General features: G+C 47.0%; 1 protein-coding gene across 1 annotated transcript; it reads left to right on the forward strand.

The window, feature by feature from the left end:
- The first annotated feature begins 795 nt into the window (after positions 1-795).
- LILRA2 (leukocyte immunoglobulin like receptor A2) lies at positions 796-15,588 on the forward strand. The gene is made up of 8 exons (XM_031003963.3): positions 796-918; positions 1,082-1,117; positions 1,307-1,588; positions 1,737-2,039; positions 2,262-2,558; positions 2,813-3,115; positions 12,310-12,360; positions 12,501-15,588. Exons 1-8 carry the CDS (start codon positions 885-887, stop codon positions 12,644-12,646), a joined length of 1,452 nt encoding a protein of 483 aa, XP_030859823.2. The 5' UTR covers positions 796-884; the 3' UTR covers positions 12,647-15,588.
- Positions 15,589-18,946: the final 3,358 nt, after the last annotated feature.

Here is an 18,946-nt window from a genome sequence, read left to right on the forward strand (position 1 = left end):
CCCTTTTGAGACAGGGTCTCACTCTGTCACTGAGGCTGGAATGCTAAGGGGTGATCATAGCTCCCTGCAGCCTCCGCCTCCCAGGCCGAAGTGATCCTCCCACCTCAGCCTCCTGAGTAGCTGGGACTAGAGATGTGAGCTGCCATGCCTGGCTAATTTTTTGCTTTTTTTATACAGACAAGGTCTTGCTATGTGGCCCAGGGTAATCTGAAGCTCCTGGCCTCTAGCCATCACCTGCCTCAGCCTCCTGAAGTGCTGGGATTCCAGGCATGAGCCACCACGGTAGACCCTGCATTACTCCTCTGTGCTCACTGCCACACGCAGCTCAACCTGAGCTACACAGCCAGGTGTCAGGTGCGTCTCTGCTGATCTGAGTCTGACTGCAGCATGGACCTGGGTTTTCCCTGAAGCATCTCCAGGGCTGGAGGGACGACCGCCATGGTAAGGACCCTGCAATGCTGAGCTGATGGATGGGCTGAAGGAGGGAGGGAGACCCCATGGGGAGGCTCTGAGAAGGAAGGGGAAGCCTCTGCTCACCCTCATCTGGAAGGGCAGACGCAGGAGGGCACCAGTTCTATTTGCTGCTACATCCCAGGTCTCAAGGAGATGAGGATAAACCAGACAGACAGTGGCTGGGGGGCAGGAAAGACCCCATTTCTGTTTGAAATGTCTGCAGAGGGCCTGGTGCCTGCCCCCACCTCAACCCTAAAGGTATGACAGCCAGGCTCCTGAGAGGGCAGTTGCACTTCCTGTGTGGTTGCACATAACAAAACCCCATGACAAGAAGGATCCAGCCTCCGAGTGTCCACACCCTGTGTGTCTCTCTGTCCTGCCAGCACTGAGGGCTCATCGATCCGCAGAGGAGGGCAGTGGGAGGAGACGCCATGACCCCCATCCTCACAGTCCTGATCTGTCTCGGTGAGATTTGAAGAGGGAGGGGAGCTTCTAACCTAGGAGGGACCTCACCCCACAGCCAAACTCTGGTCCCTAAGGAGACCCCAGGGGCTCACAAAGATCCCAGGGAGGGGAGGGTCTGCTCAGGCTTCAGGGGACAAATCCCTCACAGGGAACTCTCTTCCAGGGCTGAGTCTGGGCCCCAGGACCCACGTGCAGGCAGGTGAGTCTGTTCCCAGCTGTCCCAGGTCCCTCCTCCTCACTGGGGACAAGGGGCCACCCCCGTGCAGCTGGGGATGGGGAATAGCAGTTCTGGGCTGACTGATGGGGGCGTCTGGAGGGTCCTGCAGCTGAGAGCTGAGATCTGTTGGGTGGGAAATGACTTAGAATCCGACCTCTGATTTCCTTCCAGGGATCCTCCCCAAGCCCACCCTCTGGGCTGAGCCAGGCTCTGTGATCATCCAGGGAAGTCCTGTGACCCTCAGGTGTCAGGGGAGCCTTCAGGCTGAGGAATACCATCTATATAGGGAAAACAAATCAGCATCCTGGGTTAGACGGATACAAGAGCCTGGGAAGAAGGGCCAGTTCCCCATCCCATCCATCACCTGGGAACATGCAGGGCGCTATCGCTGTCAGTACCACAGCCACAATCACTCATCAGAGTACAGTGACCCCCTGGAGCTGGTGGTGACAGGTGAGAGGACACTCAGGAGTCCCAGCCCCAGGCTCTGCCCTCAGGAAGGGGGTCGGCTCTCAGGGGCATCTCCGCTCTCACAGCTCAACCCTGGGGATGATGTGGGAGGTGGGAGCCCCATTTAACACAGTGCCTCTTTCTCTCCTAGGAGCCTACAGCAAACCCACCCTCTCCGCTCTGCCCAGCCCTGTGGTGACCTCAGGAGGGAATGTGACCCTCCAGTGTGGCTCACAGGTGGCATTTGACAGCTTCATTCTGTGTAAGGAAGGAGAAGATGAACACCCACAACGCCTGAACTCCCAGTCCCATGCCCGTGGGTGGTCCTGGGCCGTCTTCTCCGTGGGCCCCGTGAGCCCGAGTCGCCGGTGGTCATACAGGTGCTATGCTTATGACTCGAGCTCTCCCTATGTGTGGTCTCTACCCAGTGATCTCCTGGAGCTCCTGGTCCCAGGTGAGAAATTCACAGCATTGCCTGGAGTTCCCTGAGTCTCCCTGAGTCTCCAGGCAGGTGGGGAGCAGCCGCGTCTCAGGGCAGCTCCAGGTGGGATGATGTTGGGGCGAGAGGGTTCAGGGCTCCTGGGGCCAGAGACACAGGAAGATCAGTGGGGGAGAGGGAGGGTTTGTGGGGAAGCCTGAGGGTCGGCTCCTGGAAACCATGAGCACCTTTTCCCAGGTGTTTCTAAGAAGCCATCACTCTCAGTGCAGCCAGGTCCTATGGTGGCCCCTGGGGAGAGCCTGACCCTCCAGTGTGGCTGTGATGTCGGCTACGACAGATTTGTTCTGTATAAGGAGGGAGAACGTGACTTCCTCCAGTGCCCTGGTTGGCAGCCCCAGGCTGGGCTCTCCCAGGCCAACTTCACCCTGGGCCCTGTGAGCCCCTCCCACGGGGGCCAGTACAGATGCTACGGTGCACACAACCTCTCCTCCGAGTGGTCGGCCCCCAGTGACCCCCTGGACATCCTGATCACAGGTGAGGAGCCCAGCGGGTTCAGTCAGGGACCCAGGCTCTGCACAGGCCCTGCCCGGGGAGCCCAGGTGGTGATGGCCGGAATGAGGGTTGGGGGTCCCAAGGGAGGGAGAGACAGAGAGAGACAGGGGATGGGCGGGGAGGGGAGACTCAGAGAAAACAGAGACAGAGAGACTAAGCGTCCCAGGGAGAGGCCTGGGGAGGTCTCAGCGCAGAGCAAGGTGGGGCAGCCCCTCACCCATCCTTCTTCTCTCTAGGACAGTTCTATGACAGACCCTCCCTCTCGGTGCAGCCGGGCCCCACAGTAGCCCCAGGAGAGAACGTGACCCTGCTGTGTCAGTCACGGGGGCAGTTCCACACTTTCCTTCTGACCAAGGAGGGGGCAGCCCATCCCCCACTGCATCTGAGATCAGAGCACCAAGCTCAGCAGAACCAGGCTGAATTCCCCATGGGTCCTGTGACCTCAGCCCACGCGGGGACCTACAGGTGCTACAGCTCACTCAGCTCCAACCCCTACCTGCTGTCTCTCCCCAGTGAGCCCCTGGAACTCGTGGTCTCAGGTGAGGGCCCTGACCCTGTCCTCTCTGAGCTCAAAGGATCAGCTCAGGCCCTGCCCCCAGCAGAGCTCTGGGACAATAATGAATGAGGGGAGTGAAGGGGGAGGGTCGACAGGGGAGGGTCCAGCCCATGGGAGGGTGGAAAGAGGCAGGGACCTCCCACCCCTGGCTCCCACCCCTGAAGTCTCAGTAAAGAGCAGGAAGGGCTGGGAGGAGATGGGTGTGAACCTCAGAGATGTGATTAGACTGAGGGTGGAAGACGGAGACCCCACCCGCTCCCCTCCTGATGTCTCCACCTCAGAATCAGAGCCTCTGGGGGTCCCAAACCCTATGTCCTGACCCCATGGGTGACAAAACCAGCCACTCCCAGCTCAAGAGAAGTTTCTAGACTCATCTCAATGCTACCTCCAATATTCAGGGTCTGACTTCCAGGGCAGCAGAGGGGAGGGTATGTTCCATGTGGCTTCCTGGTGCTCCAGGGATGGGGCAGGTGTTCCCTCCGTGGTGTTCAGAGGGGAGGGAGGTGTCTGAGGTTCAGCATTGATGAGTGGAGCAGCGGGGTCTTTCCCCCTCACCGAGCAGGATTCCCAGGAGCCGTCACCTCTCATGGGGGAGCCAGGTTCAGGGGAGATCACAGTCAGGTGCTTGGTCTAGGAGTCAGGTGGGAGGAGCCTGGGGAGGTGGGGCTGGGTCTGTGATGGCTCAGCTTCTCCTTGGGAGGTGGAACTTCTGAAAGAGACCATTCCCCTTGCACCCTGGACTCCTCATCTGAATAAGGGGGAGCTGCCTGGATGTGACTGCCCCAAAGCCCCTTCATTTCTGACCTTCTGGGGCATCTGGGATGTGGCTCATCCTAGACCTGCTCCTGTCTACAGCCCTCTCTGGCCCTCTCCTAATTCTCCCAATAACTGAGACTTGTTAAGAGTTAAAAAAACCAACGGAGATGGGGGCAGGTGCATGCAGTTTTACCCATCCCTCCTGGAATCTCAGCTTAGTAAGACAAAGACACAATATTTTGGAAAAAACAAAAGTTTACAAAACCCCGCTGGTTGAGAGTCTCCCCTCTCTCGTGTACAAGAGAAAATTTCTCCAATTTTCTACCCAAATCAATAGCTGGCACAGCTCTGCAGGACCCCCAGCCCCTGACCTTGTCCTGCAGGATGTGTGATGAGTAGAGGAAGGAGAACAGGCTGGGTGGGGAGGATTTGGGGTCCAGGCCTGACTTGGACACTGGGAAGATGCTGGGACTGACGGAGGAGGAAGAGAGGCAGGTGAGATGGAGAGAGGACAGATGGACAGTGTATTGGCAGCTCTCATTTCTCATTTCCAAGAGCCCCTGAGTATAAGCCCTTCACCCACACCTGCGGGGTCCCTGGGCCATCTCAAGACAAGAGAGGAGGCTGCTTGGGCCTCGGTGGGATCTGACTGTGATGAGGCTGGAGTCCACCCCAGATGTGCTCCTTTAGAGAGAAGCACCCCAGCTGTGGGTGCCGCTCACACCGCCCCTCCTGTGCTCACCTGGAGGCCTCTGTGCTCAGGGCATCCCTGAGAATAAGGAGGGGCCCTGCACCTGCTCCCAGGACAAGTCAGGCAAGTATTCACAGCACGTCTTTCTATTTAACTCATTTCTACTCTGCATTTTCTGTATGCACTTGTCCTTTGTTACTTTTTTTCTAAAACTTTTAAAACAGTATTTGAATATATGAATTTATAATATATGAACTTAAAATTGTACGCATATATTATTTAAAAATCCTTATTTATACTCCCCTTTAATTGAGTCTTGATTTAATTTATACATTCAATGTAGAAACAAATTTCTCATTAATATCAACTCTTCCTCCTTCACACATTAAAAATGAAGATTTTCTTAATGAATTTAAGACATGTTTTGAAATTTTACTCCTAAGAATATTGTATGCTCATTTTAACTTAAAGAATTATTCAACATCTTTAACAATTGATAAGTGAGGTATTTGATTTCTTTTTATATGTATATATATTTTATTATTATAGTTTAAGTTCCAGGGTACATGTGCACAACTTGCAGGTTTGTTACATAGGTATACAGGTGCCATGTTGGTTTGCTGCACCCATCAACTCGTCATTCACATTAGTATTTCTCCTAATGCTATCCTTCTCCCAGCCCCCCACCCCTAGACCGGCCCTGGTGTGTGATGTTCCCCGCCCTGTGTCCATGTGTTCTCATTGTTCAACTCCCATTATGAGTGAGAACATGCGGTGTTTGGTTTTCTGTTCTTGTGACAGTTTGCTGAGTGATGGTTTCCAGGTTCATCAGTGTCCCTGCAAAGGACATGAACTCATCCTTTTTAAAGGCTGCGTAGTATTCCATGGTGTATATGTGCCACATTTTCTTAATGCAGTCCACTGATGGACATTTGGGTTGGTTCCAAGTCTTTGCTATTGTGAATAGTGCCACAATAAACATATGTGTGCATGTGTCTTTGTTGTAGAATGATTTATAACCCTTTGGGTATATGCCCAGTAATGGGATTGCTGGGTCAAATGGTATTTCTAGTTGTAGATTCTTGAGGAATCGCCACACTGTCTTCCACAATGGTTGAACTAATTTACACTCCCACCAATAGTGTAAAAGCGTTCCTATTTTTCCACATCCTCTCCAGCATCTGTAGTTTCCTGACTTTTTAATGATTGCCATTCTAACTGGCATGAGATGGTATCTCACTGCTGTTTTGATTTGCATTTCTCTGATGACCAGTGATGATGAGCATTTTTGCATATGTCTGTTGCCTGCATAAATGTCTTCTCTTGAGAAGTGTCTGTTCATATCCTTTGCCCACTTTTTGATTTTTTTTTTTTGTAAATGTGTTTAAGTTCTTTATAGATTCTGGATATTAGCCCTTTGCCAAATGGGTAGATTGCAAAAATTTTCTCCCATTCTGTAGGCTGCCTGTTCACTCTCATGATAGTTTCTTTTGCTGTGCAGAAGCTCTTTAATTAGATCCCATTTGTCTATTTTGGCTTTTGGTGCCATTGCTTGTGGTGTTTTAGTCATGAAGTCCTTGCCCATGCCTATGTCCTGAATGGTATTGCCTAGGTTTTCTTCTAGGGTTTTTATGGTGTTAGGTCTTACATTTAAGTCTTTAATCCATCTTGACTTAATTATTGTATAGGGTGTAAGGAAGGGATCCAGTTTCATCTTTCTACATGTGGCTAGCCAGTTTTTCTAGCACCATTTATTAAATAGGGAATTCTTTTCCCATTTCTTGTTTTTGTCAAGTTTGTCAAAGATCAGATGGTTGTAGATGTGTGGTTTTATTTTTGAGGGCTCTGTTCTGTTCCATTGGTCTATGCATCTGTTTTGGTACCAGTACTATGCTGCTTTGGTTACTGTAGCCTTGAAGGATAGTTTGAAGTCAGGTAGCATGATGCCTCCAACTTTGTTCTTTTTGCTTAGGGTTGTCTTGGCAATGCGGGCTCTTTTTTGGTTCCATATGAACTTTAAAGTAGTTTTTTCCAGTTATGTGAAGAAAGTCAGTGGTAGCTTGATGGGGATAGCATTGAATCTATAAATTCCTTTGGGCAGTGTGGCCATTTTCACAATATTGATTCTTCCTATCCATGAGCATGGAATGTTCTTCCATTTGTCTGTGTTCTCTTTTAATTCATTGAGCAGTGGTTTGTAGTTCTCCTTGAAGAGGTCCTTCACATCCTTTGTTAGTTGGATTCCTAGGTATTTTATTCTCTTTATAGTAATTGCAAATGGGAGTTCATTCATGACTTGGCTCTCTGTTTGTCTATTATTGGTTTATAGGAAGGCTTGTAATTTTTGCACATTGATTTTGTATCCTGAGACTTTGCTGAAGTTGCTTATCAGCTTAAGGAGATTTTGGGCTGAGTCAATGGGGTTTTCTAAATATATAATCATGTCATCTGCAAACAGATAATTTGACTTTCTCTTTTCCTAATTGAATACACTTTATTTCTTTCTCTTGCCTGATTGCTCTAGCCAGAACTTCCAACACTATGTTGAATAGGAGTGGTGAGAAAGGAAATTCTTGTCTTGTGCCGGTTTTCAAAGGGAATGCTTCTTTGCCCATTCAGTATGATATTGGCTGTGGGTTTGCTATAAATAGCTGTTATTATTTTGAGATATGTTCCATCAGTACCGAGTTTATTGAGAGTTTTTAGCATGAAGCGCTGTTGAATTTTGTCAAAGGCCCTTTCTGCATCTATTAAGATAACCATGTGGTTTTTGTCATTGGTTCTGTTTATGTGATGGATTACATTTAGTGATTTGCCTATGTTGAACCAGCCTTGCATCCCAGGGATGAAGCCGACTTGGTCATGGTGGGTAAGCTTTTTGATGTGCTGCTGGATTTGGTTTGCCAGTATTTTATTGAGGATTTTTGCATCAATGTTCATCAGGGATATTGACCTAAAATTCTCCTTTTTTGTTGTGTCTCTACGAGGCTTTGGTATCAGGATGATGCTAGCCTCATAAAATGAGTTAGGGAGGATTCCCTCTTTTTCCATTGATTGGAGTAGTTTCAGAGAGAGTGGTACCAGCTCCTCTTTGTACCTCTGGTGGAATTCGGCTGTGAATTCTTCTGGTCCTGGACTTTTTTTGGTTGGTAGGCTATTAATTATTGCCTTCATTTCAGAACCTGTTATTGGTTTATTCATAGATTCAACTTCTTTCTGGTTTAGTCTTTGGAGGGTGTATGTGTCCAGGAATTTATCCATTTCTTCTAGATTTTCTAGTTTATTTGTGTAGAGGTGTTTACAGTATTCTCTGATGGTAGTTTGTATTTCTGTGGAATCAGTGGTGATATCCCCTTTATCATTTTTCATTGCATCTATTTGATTCTTCTCTCTTTTCTTGTTTATTAGTCTTCCTAGCGGTCTATCAATTTTGTTGATCTTTTCAAAAAACCAGCTCCAGGATTCATTGATTTTTTTGAAGGGTTTTTTGTGTCTCTATCTCCTTCAGTTCTGCTGTGATCTTAGTTATGTCTTGCCTTCTGCTAGCTTTTGAATTTGTTTGCTCTTGCTTCTCTAGTTCTTTTAATTGTGATGTTAGGGTGTCGATTTTAGATCTTTCCTGCTTTCTCTTGTGGGCATTTAGTGCTATAAATTTCCCTCTACACACTGCTTTAAATGTGTCCCAGAGATTCTGTTTTGTCTTTGTTCTCATTGGTTCCAAAGAACATCTTTATTTCTGCCTTAATTTCATTATTTACCCAGTAGTCATTCAGGAACAGGTTGGTCAGTTTCCATGTAGTTGTGTGGTTTTGAGTGAGTTTATTAATCCTGAGTTGTAATTTGATTGCACTGTGGTGTGAGAGACAGTTTGTTGTGATTTCTGTTCTTTTACATTTGCTGAGGAGTGGTTTACTACCAATTATGTGGTCAATTTTGGAATAAGTGCAAAGTGATGCTGAGAAGAATGTGTATTCTGTTGATTTGGGGTGTAGAGTTCAGTAGATGTCTATTAGGTCTGCTTGGTTCAGAGCTGAGATCAAGTCCTGGATATCCTTGTTAACCTTATATGTCGTTGATCTAATATTGACAGAGGGGTGTTAAAGTCTCCTATTATTATTGTGTGGGAGTCTAAGTCTTTTTGTAGGTCTCTAAGGACTTGGTTTTTGAATCTGGGTGCTCCTGTATTGGGTGCATATATATTTAGGATAGTTAGCTCTTCTTGTTGAATTGATCCCTTTACCGTAATGTAGTGGCCTTGTCTCTTTTGATCTTTGTTGGTTTAAAGTCTGTATTATCAGAGACTAGGATTGCAACTTCTGCTTTTTTTTTTTTGCTTTCCATTTGCTTGGTAGATCTTCCTCCATCCCTTTATTTTGAGCCTATATGTGTCTCTGCACATGAGATGGGTCTCCTGAATACAGCACACTGTTGGGTCTTGATTCTTCATCCAATTTGCCAGTCTGTGTCTTTTAATTGGGGCATTTAACCCATTTACATTTAAGGTTAATACTGTTATGTTTGAGTTTGATCATGTCATTATGATGTTAGCTGGTTATTTTGTCCATTAATTGATGCAGTTTCTTCATAGCATCAGTGGTTTTTACCATTTGGCATGTTTTTGCAGTGGCTGGCACTGATTGTTCCTTTCCATGTTTAGTGCTTCCTTCAGGAGCTCTTTTAAGGCAGGCCTGGTGGTGACAAAATCTCTCAGCATTTGCTTTGCTGTAAAGGATTTTATTTCTCCTTCACTGATGAAGCTTAGTTTGGCTTGATATGACAGTCTGGGTTGAAAATTATTTTCTTTAAGAATGTTGAATATTGGTCTCCACTCTCTTCTGGCTTGTAGAGTTTCTGCCAAGAGATCTGCTGTTAGTCTGATGGGCTTTTCTTTTTGGGTAACCTGACCTTTCTCTCTGGCTGCCCTTAACATTTTTTCCTTCATTTCAACCTTGGTGAATCTGATAATTATGTGTCTTTGGGTTGCTCTTCTCAAGGAGTGTCTTTGTGGTGTTCTCTGTATTTCCTGAATTTGAATGTTGGCTTGCCTTTGTAGGTTAGGGAAGTTCTCCTGAATAATATTCTGAAGAGTGTTTTCTAACTTGGTTCCATTCTCCTCGTCACTTTCCGGTACACTAGTCAAACATAAATTTGGTCTTTTCACATAGTCCCATATTTCTTGGAGGCTTTGTTCATTTCTTTTCACTCTCTTTTCTCTAATCTTGTCTTCTTACTTTATTTCATTAATTTGATCTTCAGTCACTGATATCCTTTCTTCCACTTGATCGAATTGGCTATTGAAGCTTGTGCATGCATCACGAAGTTCTTGTGCCATGGTTTTCAGCTGCATCAGGTCATTTAAGGTCTTCTCTACACGGTTTATTGTAGTTAGCCATTCATCTAACCATTTTTCAAGGTTTTTAGCTTCCTTGCAATGGGTTAGAACATGCTTCTTTAGCTTGAAGAAGTTTGTTATTACTGACCTTCTGAAACCTACTTCCGTCAACTTGTCAAACTCATTCTTCATCCAGTCTTGTTCCATTGCCGGTGAGGAGCTGCGATCCTTTGGAAGAGAAGAGGCACTCTGTTTTTGGAATTTTCAGCTTTTCTGCTCTGCTTTCTCCCCATCTTTGTGGTTTTATCTACCTTTGGTCTTTGATGTTGGTGACCTAGGGATGGGGTTTTGGTGTGGATGTCCTTTTTGTTGACATTGATGCTATTCCTTTCTGTTTGTTAGTTTTCCTTCTAAGAGTCAGACCCCTCAGCAGCAGGTCTGTTGGTGTTTGCTGGAGGTCCAGTCCAGCCAGAACTTATTTGCCTGGGTATCACCAGCAGAGGCTGCAGAACAGCAAATATTGCTGCCTGACCCTTCCTTTTGTAGCTTCATCCCAGAGGGGCACCCACCTGTTTGAGGTGTCTGTTGGCCCCTACTGGGAGGTGTTTCCCAGTCAGGCTACACGGGGGTCAGGGACCCACTGGAGGATGCAGTCTGTCCGTTGTTGGAGCTCGAATGCCGTGCTGAGAGAACCACTGCTGTCTTCGGGGCTGTCAGACAGGGACGTTTAAGTCTGCAGAAGCTGTCTGCTGCCCTTTGTTCTACTATGCCCTGCCCCCAGAAGTGGAATCTGTAGAGGCAGTAGGCCTTGCTGAGCTGTGGTGGGCTCCACCCAGTTCGTGCTTCCAGGCCTCTTTGTTTACACTGTGAGCTACTCCAACCTCAGCAATGGTGGACGCCTCTCCCTCCATCCAGCTGCAGCATCGCAGGTCGATCTCAGACTGCTGTGCTAGCAGTGAGCAAGGCTCTGTGGGTGTGAGACCTGCTGAGCCAGACACTGGAGGGTATCTCCTGGTCTGCCAGTTGCTAAGACTGTGGGAATAGTGCAGTATTTGATCAGGAGTGTACTGTTTCTCCGGATACAGTCTGTCATGGTTTCCCCTGGCTAGGATAGGGAAATCCTCCAGCCCCTTGTGCTTCCGAGGTGAGGCGACACCCCATCCTGCTTCAGCTCGCCCTTTGTGGGCTGCAGCCACAGTCCAACCAGTCCCAATGAGATAAACCAGGTACCTCAGTTGGAAATGCAGAAATCCAGCTGCAGACCGGAGCCATTCCTATTCGACCATCTTGGAAGCAACACCTATATTTTTTTTAAAGAAGGATAGGTATCCATGAGAAAGTGACTGGTTTCATTATGTTCTTTTTATTTGTTATTCACCCACTAGAGAATGGCTCCTTTCTAATTACTCTTCAATGATCTCCTTTAATTTCTGGTACAATTTTAGAAACCATAATACATGGAAATTTTATTTCTTTATTTCTAAATTATATGCCAATATTTCTCAAATATTAACGTGTATATAACTACATAATAAATACATATCTGAAGTTTTACATATATACACAGGTTCTATACATTACACCTGATGTGTGTGGAGGTATATCTAAATACATTTTTATATGTATTCATCCATATGCTTCACATATTTGACATGACAGGTCTTTACAGGTTTGTTATTGGTCTTCTCATCTAGATTCACACTTGCTAGAGCAGAAGTATTCATTTCTGAACCTCAGGTAGCACCAGCATTTAACATATGCATATCTCTGTGTGTGTGTGGGCGTGCACCTGTATCGCATTCTAGGGGTTACTGCCTGTATGAGGAATTAGTTACCTAAGGATTAAACGGAAGATGAAACCCCAGGTGAAGTGGTTGAGGGCATGAAGGGGAGGCAGACCCAGACTTTCACCCCTTTGTGTTCCTGACATTCAAGAGCCCCTGAGGTCCAACCCCTCCTCCATGGAGCCTGGGTCCTCAGCTGGTGGATCCGTGAAACTCATCTCTGGGGAGCATTGGCTTCTGTGGTCCTGCACCTGCTCCTTGCCGCCTGTTAGGGCTCAGAGAGGACACAGAGAGCACACAAGGTCCCAGGCTGCACAGACAGCACACAAGGTCCTGGTTATTTCTGTATTGGGGACCACTTACCATATCCATGCTGAGCTCCTGGGGTGCAGGAAAACTCTCCCAAATGACTCAGGAGCTGAGTTTGGATTTGTAGAACACAGAAAGTCTGAAACAATTCAATGAGGAGACTGGAGGGAACCCTGCTACAGCAGAGGAAGGGTTTATTGAGGAACTCCATAAAACTTATGTCAAGAGACACAGGGGAAAAGAAGAATGCAGAGCCCAGGAGTGAGGCTGGGCTCAGGGCTCTTCTCCACTGTTTTGATTCTCAGAAGCAGCTGAGACCCTCAGCCCATCACAAAACAAGACAGACTCCACGACTAGTGAGTGAGGAGATGCTCTCAGTTATGGGACTGGCACAGAGGGTCAGGTCCTGTAAAGGGGAGGTGGGTGCCCTGGGTGGACATACAGGGGTCCTGGGGTGATTCTGACCTGCCCTGACCTCTGTGACCTCTTTGTCCAGCATCCCTAGGCCAACACCACCAGGATTACACAGTGGAGAATCTCATCCGCATGGGTGTGGCTGGCTTGGTCCTGGTGGTCCTCGGGATTCTGCTATTTGAGGCTCAGCACAGCCAGAGAAGCCTACAAGATGAAGCCGGGAGGTGAACAGCAGAGAGGACAATGCATCCTTCAGCATGGTGGAGCCCCAGGGACAGATCTGATGATCCCAGGAGGCTCTGGAGGACAATCTAGGACCTACATTATCTGGACTGTCTGCTGGTCATTTCTAGAGACAGGAATCAATATTTGAGTGCAAAGAAACTGTCTGGGGTGATTCCTAGAAGATCATTAAACTGTGGTACATTTTTTTGTCTATGAATGTTGACTTCCCTTGACTGGATCCCCTTTTTTTCCCATCCCCAGACATGAGGCTCCATCCCACATGTCACCGTTGGGTCCACAACTCTGCACACCTGCATGCTCTGGTCCATGGCATGTGACACAGTCTTCCTTATTCCTCATTGTCACACTCCTTGATGTCACTTACTGAGTCCCCATCTCTTCAGTTCAGAGATCCAAACCTGAACCACCAACTAAGTCAACGACAGGAGATCAGATTCCAACCAGGAAAACATAAATCCACCCTGCTGCCCTGACACCCTCTTTGTACCCTATGAGCCCTTCCCTCTTTCTCAGATGCTATCTGTGTAATTTCTCCTGAAATATCACCACTTGGAATCATAACACTGGCATTTCAAGTGACACCACAGCTATGCTGATTCTGAAAAAGACATCTCTAAAATGCTGTAATTAGTGGTATCTACCAATTTCTGTGACATAAATATTTTTCTCATGGCCCAAATCAAGGTGCCAATGGGTTCTCACTGAATACAGGGTTGGGAAGCAAGGGACAGAACTGTCTTCACTAATGAGCACCAGGGACCTGTGGCACATCCCACTGAGAGCTCACCCATATACCTACAGTCCTTTCTATTTCAGAGGCAATGATCACTTCTACTTCAGTGTTATGGCACAGGTCAAATGAAATTCTGACACTGTTATCCTAGCATATCCACAAAAGACAAACCTATTAATATCTGATGTGGGAGATAACACGGCTCACTTAAAAATCAAAGTACATGCCGGGCGCGGTGGCTCACGCCTGTAATCCCAGCACTTTGGGAGGCCAAGGCAGGCAGATCACGAGGTCAGGAGATCGAGACCATCCTGGCTAACATGGTGAAACCCCGTCTCTACTAAATACACAAAAAAATATTGGCCGGGCGTGGTGGTGGGTGCCTGTAGTCCCAGCTACTCAGGAGGCTGAGGCAGGAGAATGGCGTGAACCTGGGAGGCGGAGCTTGCAATGGGCCGAGATTGCTACACTGCCCTCCAGCCTGGGCGACAGAGCAAGACTCCGTCTCAAAAAAAAAAAAAAAATCCAAGTACAACATAAGAAAAATGTTAACAGAACTATGCAGTTTCGATGAAAGAATTTTTTTTGAGATGGAGTTTCGCTTTGTTGCCCAGGCTGGAGTGCAATGGCACAATCTCGGCTAACTGCAACCTCCACTTCCCAGGTTCAAGCAATTCTCCTGCCTCTGCCTCCTGAGTAACTGGACTACAGGTGTGCACCACCTTTCCCGGCTATTTTTTGTATTTTTAGTAGAGACGGGGGTCTCGCCATGTTAGTGAGGCTGGTCTTGAACTCCTGACCTCAGGTTATCCACCTGCCTCAGCCTCCCAGAGTGCTGGGATTACAGGTGTAAGCCACTGTGCCCAGCTGATGGAAGAATTCTTAAATGACTCGTCCTACTTTCTGCGGGTCCAGGCACTCCTTGGCTTGGGGCAGCATCCCACCAGTTTCTGCCTCCATCTTCTCAATTCTTACACCTACCTGGTTCCCTCTGTCTTCACACCCATTCTTCTGTGTGTGTCTTTTCTCTTCTTCAGATAATGATATCACTCAGATCAGATTAGGACTCATCCTAATTCGTTATGATCCCTTGATCATAACTTAAATGCATTTGCAAAGACTCTATTTCCAACTATGTTCACATTTATAGCTAATGGGGTTCAGGATTTCAACGTGTATATTAGGGGGAACAAGTCAATTTATAACAGTGTCTACAAGAAAAGTATGAATAGAAATACATTTAACCAAATACAAAAATTAGGTGGGTGTGGTGGTGCACACCTGTAATCCCAGCTACTCAGGAGGCTGAGACAGGAGAATCACGTCAACCCAGGAAACAGAGGTTGCAGTGAGCTGAGATCTTGCCATTGCACTCCAGCCTGGGCAACAGAGTGAGATTCTGTCTCAAAAAAAAGAGAAATACATTTAACCAAAGAGATGCAATACGTATACACTGACAATTTTAAAATACTGCTCAAAGAAATAACAAAAGACCTAAATGAGGAAAAAGTCATCCCAGTATCATAAATCAAAAGGCTTAAAATTAGTTATCTCCCTCTAGGGAACCTAGACTAATACACTCACCCCCTCTCCTTGTTCGGAGGCTCTCCTGGCTATCAGCTTTTCTCCTCTGTGCCTTCCATGTCCCTGTGGTTCTCTGGTGATCCCCATCATGCTGTCTTAGAAGATCCACTTAGAATTTCGGTATTTACTCACCATTTTGATTCCTCTTAATGAGACAGGCACATGCCAGCTGTTTCCATTCATCCAACCTGAACCTGAGCCCCTGATCATTTTTTCTACCACTTTTCAGTCCTGGGAAACTCAGTCCCAATGTGCTTGTCATTCATTTGAGAATAATTTTCATTTTCTCCAGTAGTTTTAAAATTACTTTGTATCTATTCTAGATATCGTTTGCTCTATCATAGTTAAGACATTAATGTTATTTATAAATTTGTGCACATTAAACTCATGATCTTTCATTTTTGTAAAAATGTCAACTATTTTCTTTGCAAGTATTTACTGACTAACATACTCCTTATTTCCTTCGTTCTGAAAGTGTGACACATAGAGATATATCTGTTTCCTCTTCTCACTCTGTTCCTTGTGTGCATTAATTATCTTTTCTATTTTTTTATTTCTAGTTTTTCTCCGATGATTAATGAAAAATTTAATAAATATTCTACACCAATACAATGTTTATCATTTCAGCAGTGTCTGGTTCTTGATGAAAGTATTTCTAAACGTGTTAATGTAATTTACTGTTTTTCACATCACAATAGCTTCCTAATTCATTTCTATAATTGCCCGTTTTTTCTCTAATGGACTCTTCGATTTTTATTCCTCTGGGGTGGGTTTTTCTCCCACACACCTGATCTTCCATACAGGGTTTCTCCCAGGGCTGACTCAGGAAGGAAAACTGATGAGGGGCATTTTTGTAGCTGCTCCTGCCCTGCGGTGTCCATGCTCCCAAGCTTAGAATCAGCTCTGTGTTATGCCCGGCATGGTGGAGCCCATGAGACCCTCACATTCAAGTGCCAGAGATACCCGGTCCAGCAGTGATAAAGCGAGACTGTGTCATGCACACCCGGGAAGGTGGCTCAGTGCTGAGTGTGGCCTGGGTCACCAAGCTGAGCAATCCCAGATTCTTTCCACAGATACAGAAGAGAGGGAACCACAGTCTCTCTAGGGTCCCATAGTTTCCTCTACTTTTTCCTTTGCTCAGAGAGAAAGACAAAGTGCCATGACTGCTCTGTGGGCTGGACAGATGCCTGTTTTCACCTGCAGGCTTAAACTCAAGCTGAGGTCTTGAGCATTCCCAGGTACTGATAAAGCACCTTAGATTGTTTCTAGAAAACACTGAAAAATTAACGCTTTTGTTAATGATGTAGAAACAAGCCCTGCCCTGAACCAAACTCCTGAAACGCTCAGGTTAAACTTTGTAACTCAATCCCTTCACTGCAGATACCCAGTAGGAAAGTCACATAAGCAAGGATGAGATGACTTTGATCAAACTCAGACCCCACAGGGCCAGAAAGGCCTGACGGAGAGGAGGCTCGTGTTGCCAGGTCTCAGATAAGAACTTTTTCTAAGGACTTTTAAAAAAACCCCCATAAGAAACTCTTCCATGTCTTTCACCCCCCTCCTGTTTTGATAAGGTTTATTACTAGATGTGCTTTAGGACGTCAGGAATTCAGATAAGATGCTCTCAAGAGAACACTTGCCCAGCAACGGCATCTACTCCAATGGACTGACAGCAACTCTGGCTTTGAACCTCTGGAACCAGGGAACTCTGTTTCTAAGCAGCTCTGTCAGCCTCTCCCTTGTTGCTGATAAGAACTTCCTTTACCTCTCTATGTACAGAGAGCTCTCTCTACGATGTTTTTCCTCTACTCTCACACCACAACAGTCAACAACACAGGAGACTTGTAGGATCAGATGTGTGGGATTGTTTCCCAGACCCAATAGCAAACAGCAGCTGGGTGTCCTCTAAGTCGGCTCCGAGCTGTCTACCCAGACACAGTCCCAGATCCCACAGATTGAAGGCCCATTCCCCAAGACTGCCCCCCACACCATTCCCAAGTCCAGACCTCCAGAACTTCTGACTGACTGGCTTCAAGTTGGGGATCCCATGACCACTTCTTTGGGTTTGATTAATTTGCTGTAGCAGCTCACAGAACTCAGGGAGACACTGATGTTTACTGGTTGAATACAAAGCACACTGCAGAGGACACATATGAAGAGACTCATAGGAGGAGGCATGGGGGAAGGGACCAGAGCATCTATGCCCTCCCTGGGCACCACCCTCCAGGAATCTCCGCATGCTCAGCCATCCAGAAACCCATGAAACCCAGTCCTCTTGGGCTTTTATGGAGCTTCATGACATCAGCATTTCCTCCCACAAGGAACAGGGTGAGACCATCTTCTGGGAGGGTCTTAAGAGCCACCATCAGAAAGGCAGGGAACATTCGAGTCTTGCCTTGGGCAGGTGAAGGAAGGGCAGGAGGAGGTCAGAGGCCTCCCCTAAGGCCTAACACAGCCAACACTCTAACAAAAGACTGTAACCAGTGGTATGAGTGGTATGGGGTTATAAGCCAGGAACCGCGGGTGAAAACCAGTGTGTATCACATCACACTTCCCTCTCCAGACTCACTGTCTTGCCATGCCACGCACTCCAGATTGTAATCTTTGCTTCTCATTCCCAAATACATGCAAAATCCAGGCGACCCTGGAGCAACGCAGCCTTGAATTCCTGGGGTCTCTTGTATGCACACTCTCTTCAACCAAACGGGGATCGTAACTATGGCATTTGTGGGATGCAAATTCTGTGTATACGAATGGCAGACTTTCCCTATACATGGTCCAGTGGAGCCAGTTTCAGGGCTGGAGTATGGGCAAGTTTTGTGACATGTGGGCCACGGACTGGAGCCAGTTCCCTTGTACACCAAGGAACAACTGTACTTGGAGATAATTTTCTCTAGATTTTTGTTTTGTTTTGTTATTTTAGGTTAAAGCATTGGATAGAACATCCAGTGTCACCTTGTCTACCTCCAGGACATGCTGCAGGGCCCACTCTATGGAAGTCCCTCTAACAAATGCTCTATGAACACCCTGGTGTTTAGTGCTTCTTTCTTTGGAATCCCAGCAGCTCTATCGCTGGACGGTTTGGTGCACTCCTTTGATGGAATTCCTCTGGGCTGCTTGGGGTCCACTCCAGCCTCAGGTGTAGCTGGAGGACGCAGCCTCCCACCTTGGTCTGGAGCCCTGAGGCCCTCACTGTCATTGCAGATCCTGAGGTTCCTCTCCCACCTCCATTCAGTGGTAGAAAACTCCATTCTAATTACCCCTTGAAGGTCCCGGGACCCTCTGGCCTCTGTTCTTTCTTGTGGATCCACCTACACTTGGGAACTTCTTCACCTCTTTTTCTGCTCATGACATTGATGCTCTGGGTATTTCAGAAATGCTTCATGTACATTTCTCCATTAGGGTCAGATGTGACATCTTGAGTGGACTCATCAATCATCTACACAGACTGGGGGGTCCAACATCAAGATCCTTTCAGGTCCCAAACACCTCAGGTCTTACCCTGGTCTGGAAATCAATCACACATGAGCCCCTCCCAATGTCCCAGGCACCACTGACCCCACAACCACTGTGACGAGTGGGATTCATGACAACAATCTGCAAAGGAAGAAACTGAGGCTCAGAGATGGGACATTACAAACCAAGGTCACGTAGGCAGTGGATGATAACCAGTCATCAAATAAATATCAACTTCCTCCCCAACTCCCCAAATCAAACCTCAAACATAAGTCATTGTTCCCAAAATGTTGACCAGGAATTGAGGTGCAGAGGGACAGCTAAGGACACAAGGGGCACTGAGGAGGCAGGAAAGACAGAGGTTTGTTCCCGGGGGGAGGGAGTGGACGCTGTAGCAAAAACATTTAAAAAGGGGAAGTTGAGAGCGGACTATTTGGTTGAAAGAAAACCCACAATCCAGTGTCAAGAAAGAAGTCAACTTTTCTTCCCCTATTTCCCTGCATTTCTAC

This window comes from Gorilla gorilla, chromosome 20, assembly GCF_029281585.2.
Source record: "Gorilla gorilla gorilla isolate KB3781 chromosome 20, NHGRI_mGorGor1-v2.1_pri, whole genome shotgun sequence".
Taxonomy (NCBI): domain Eukaryota; kingdom Metazoa; phylum Chordata; class Mammalia; order Primates; family Hominidae; genus Gorilla; species Gorilla gorilla.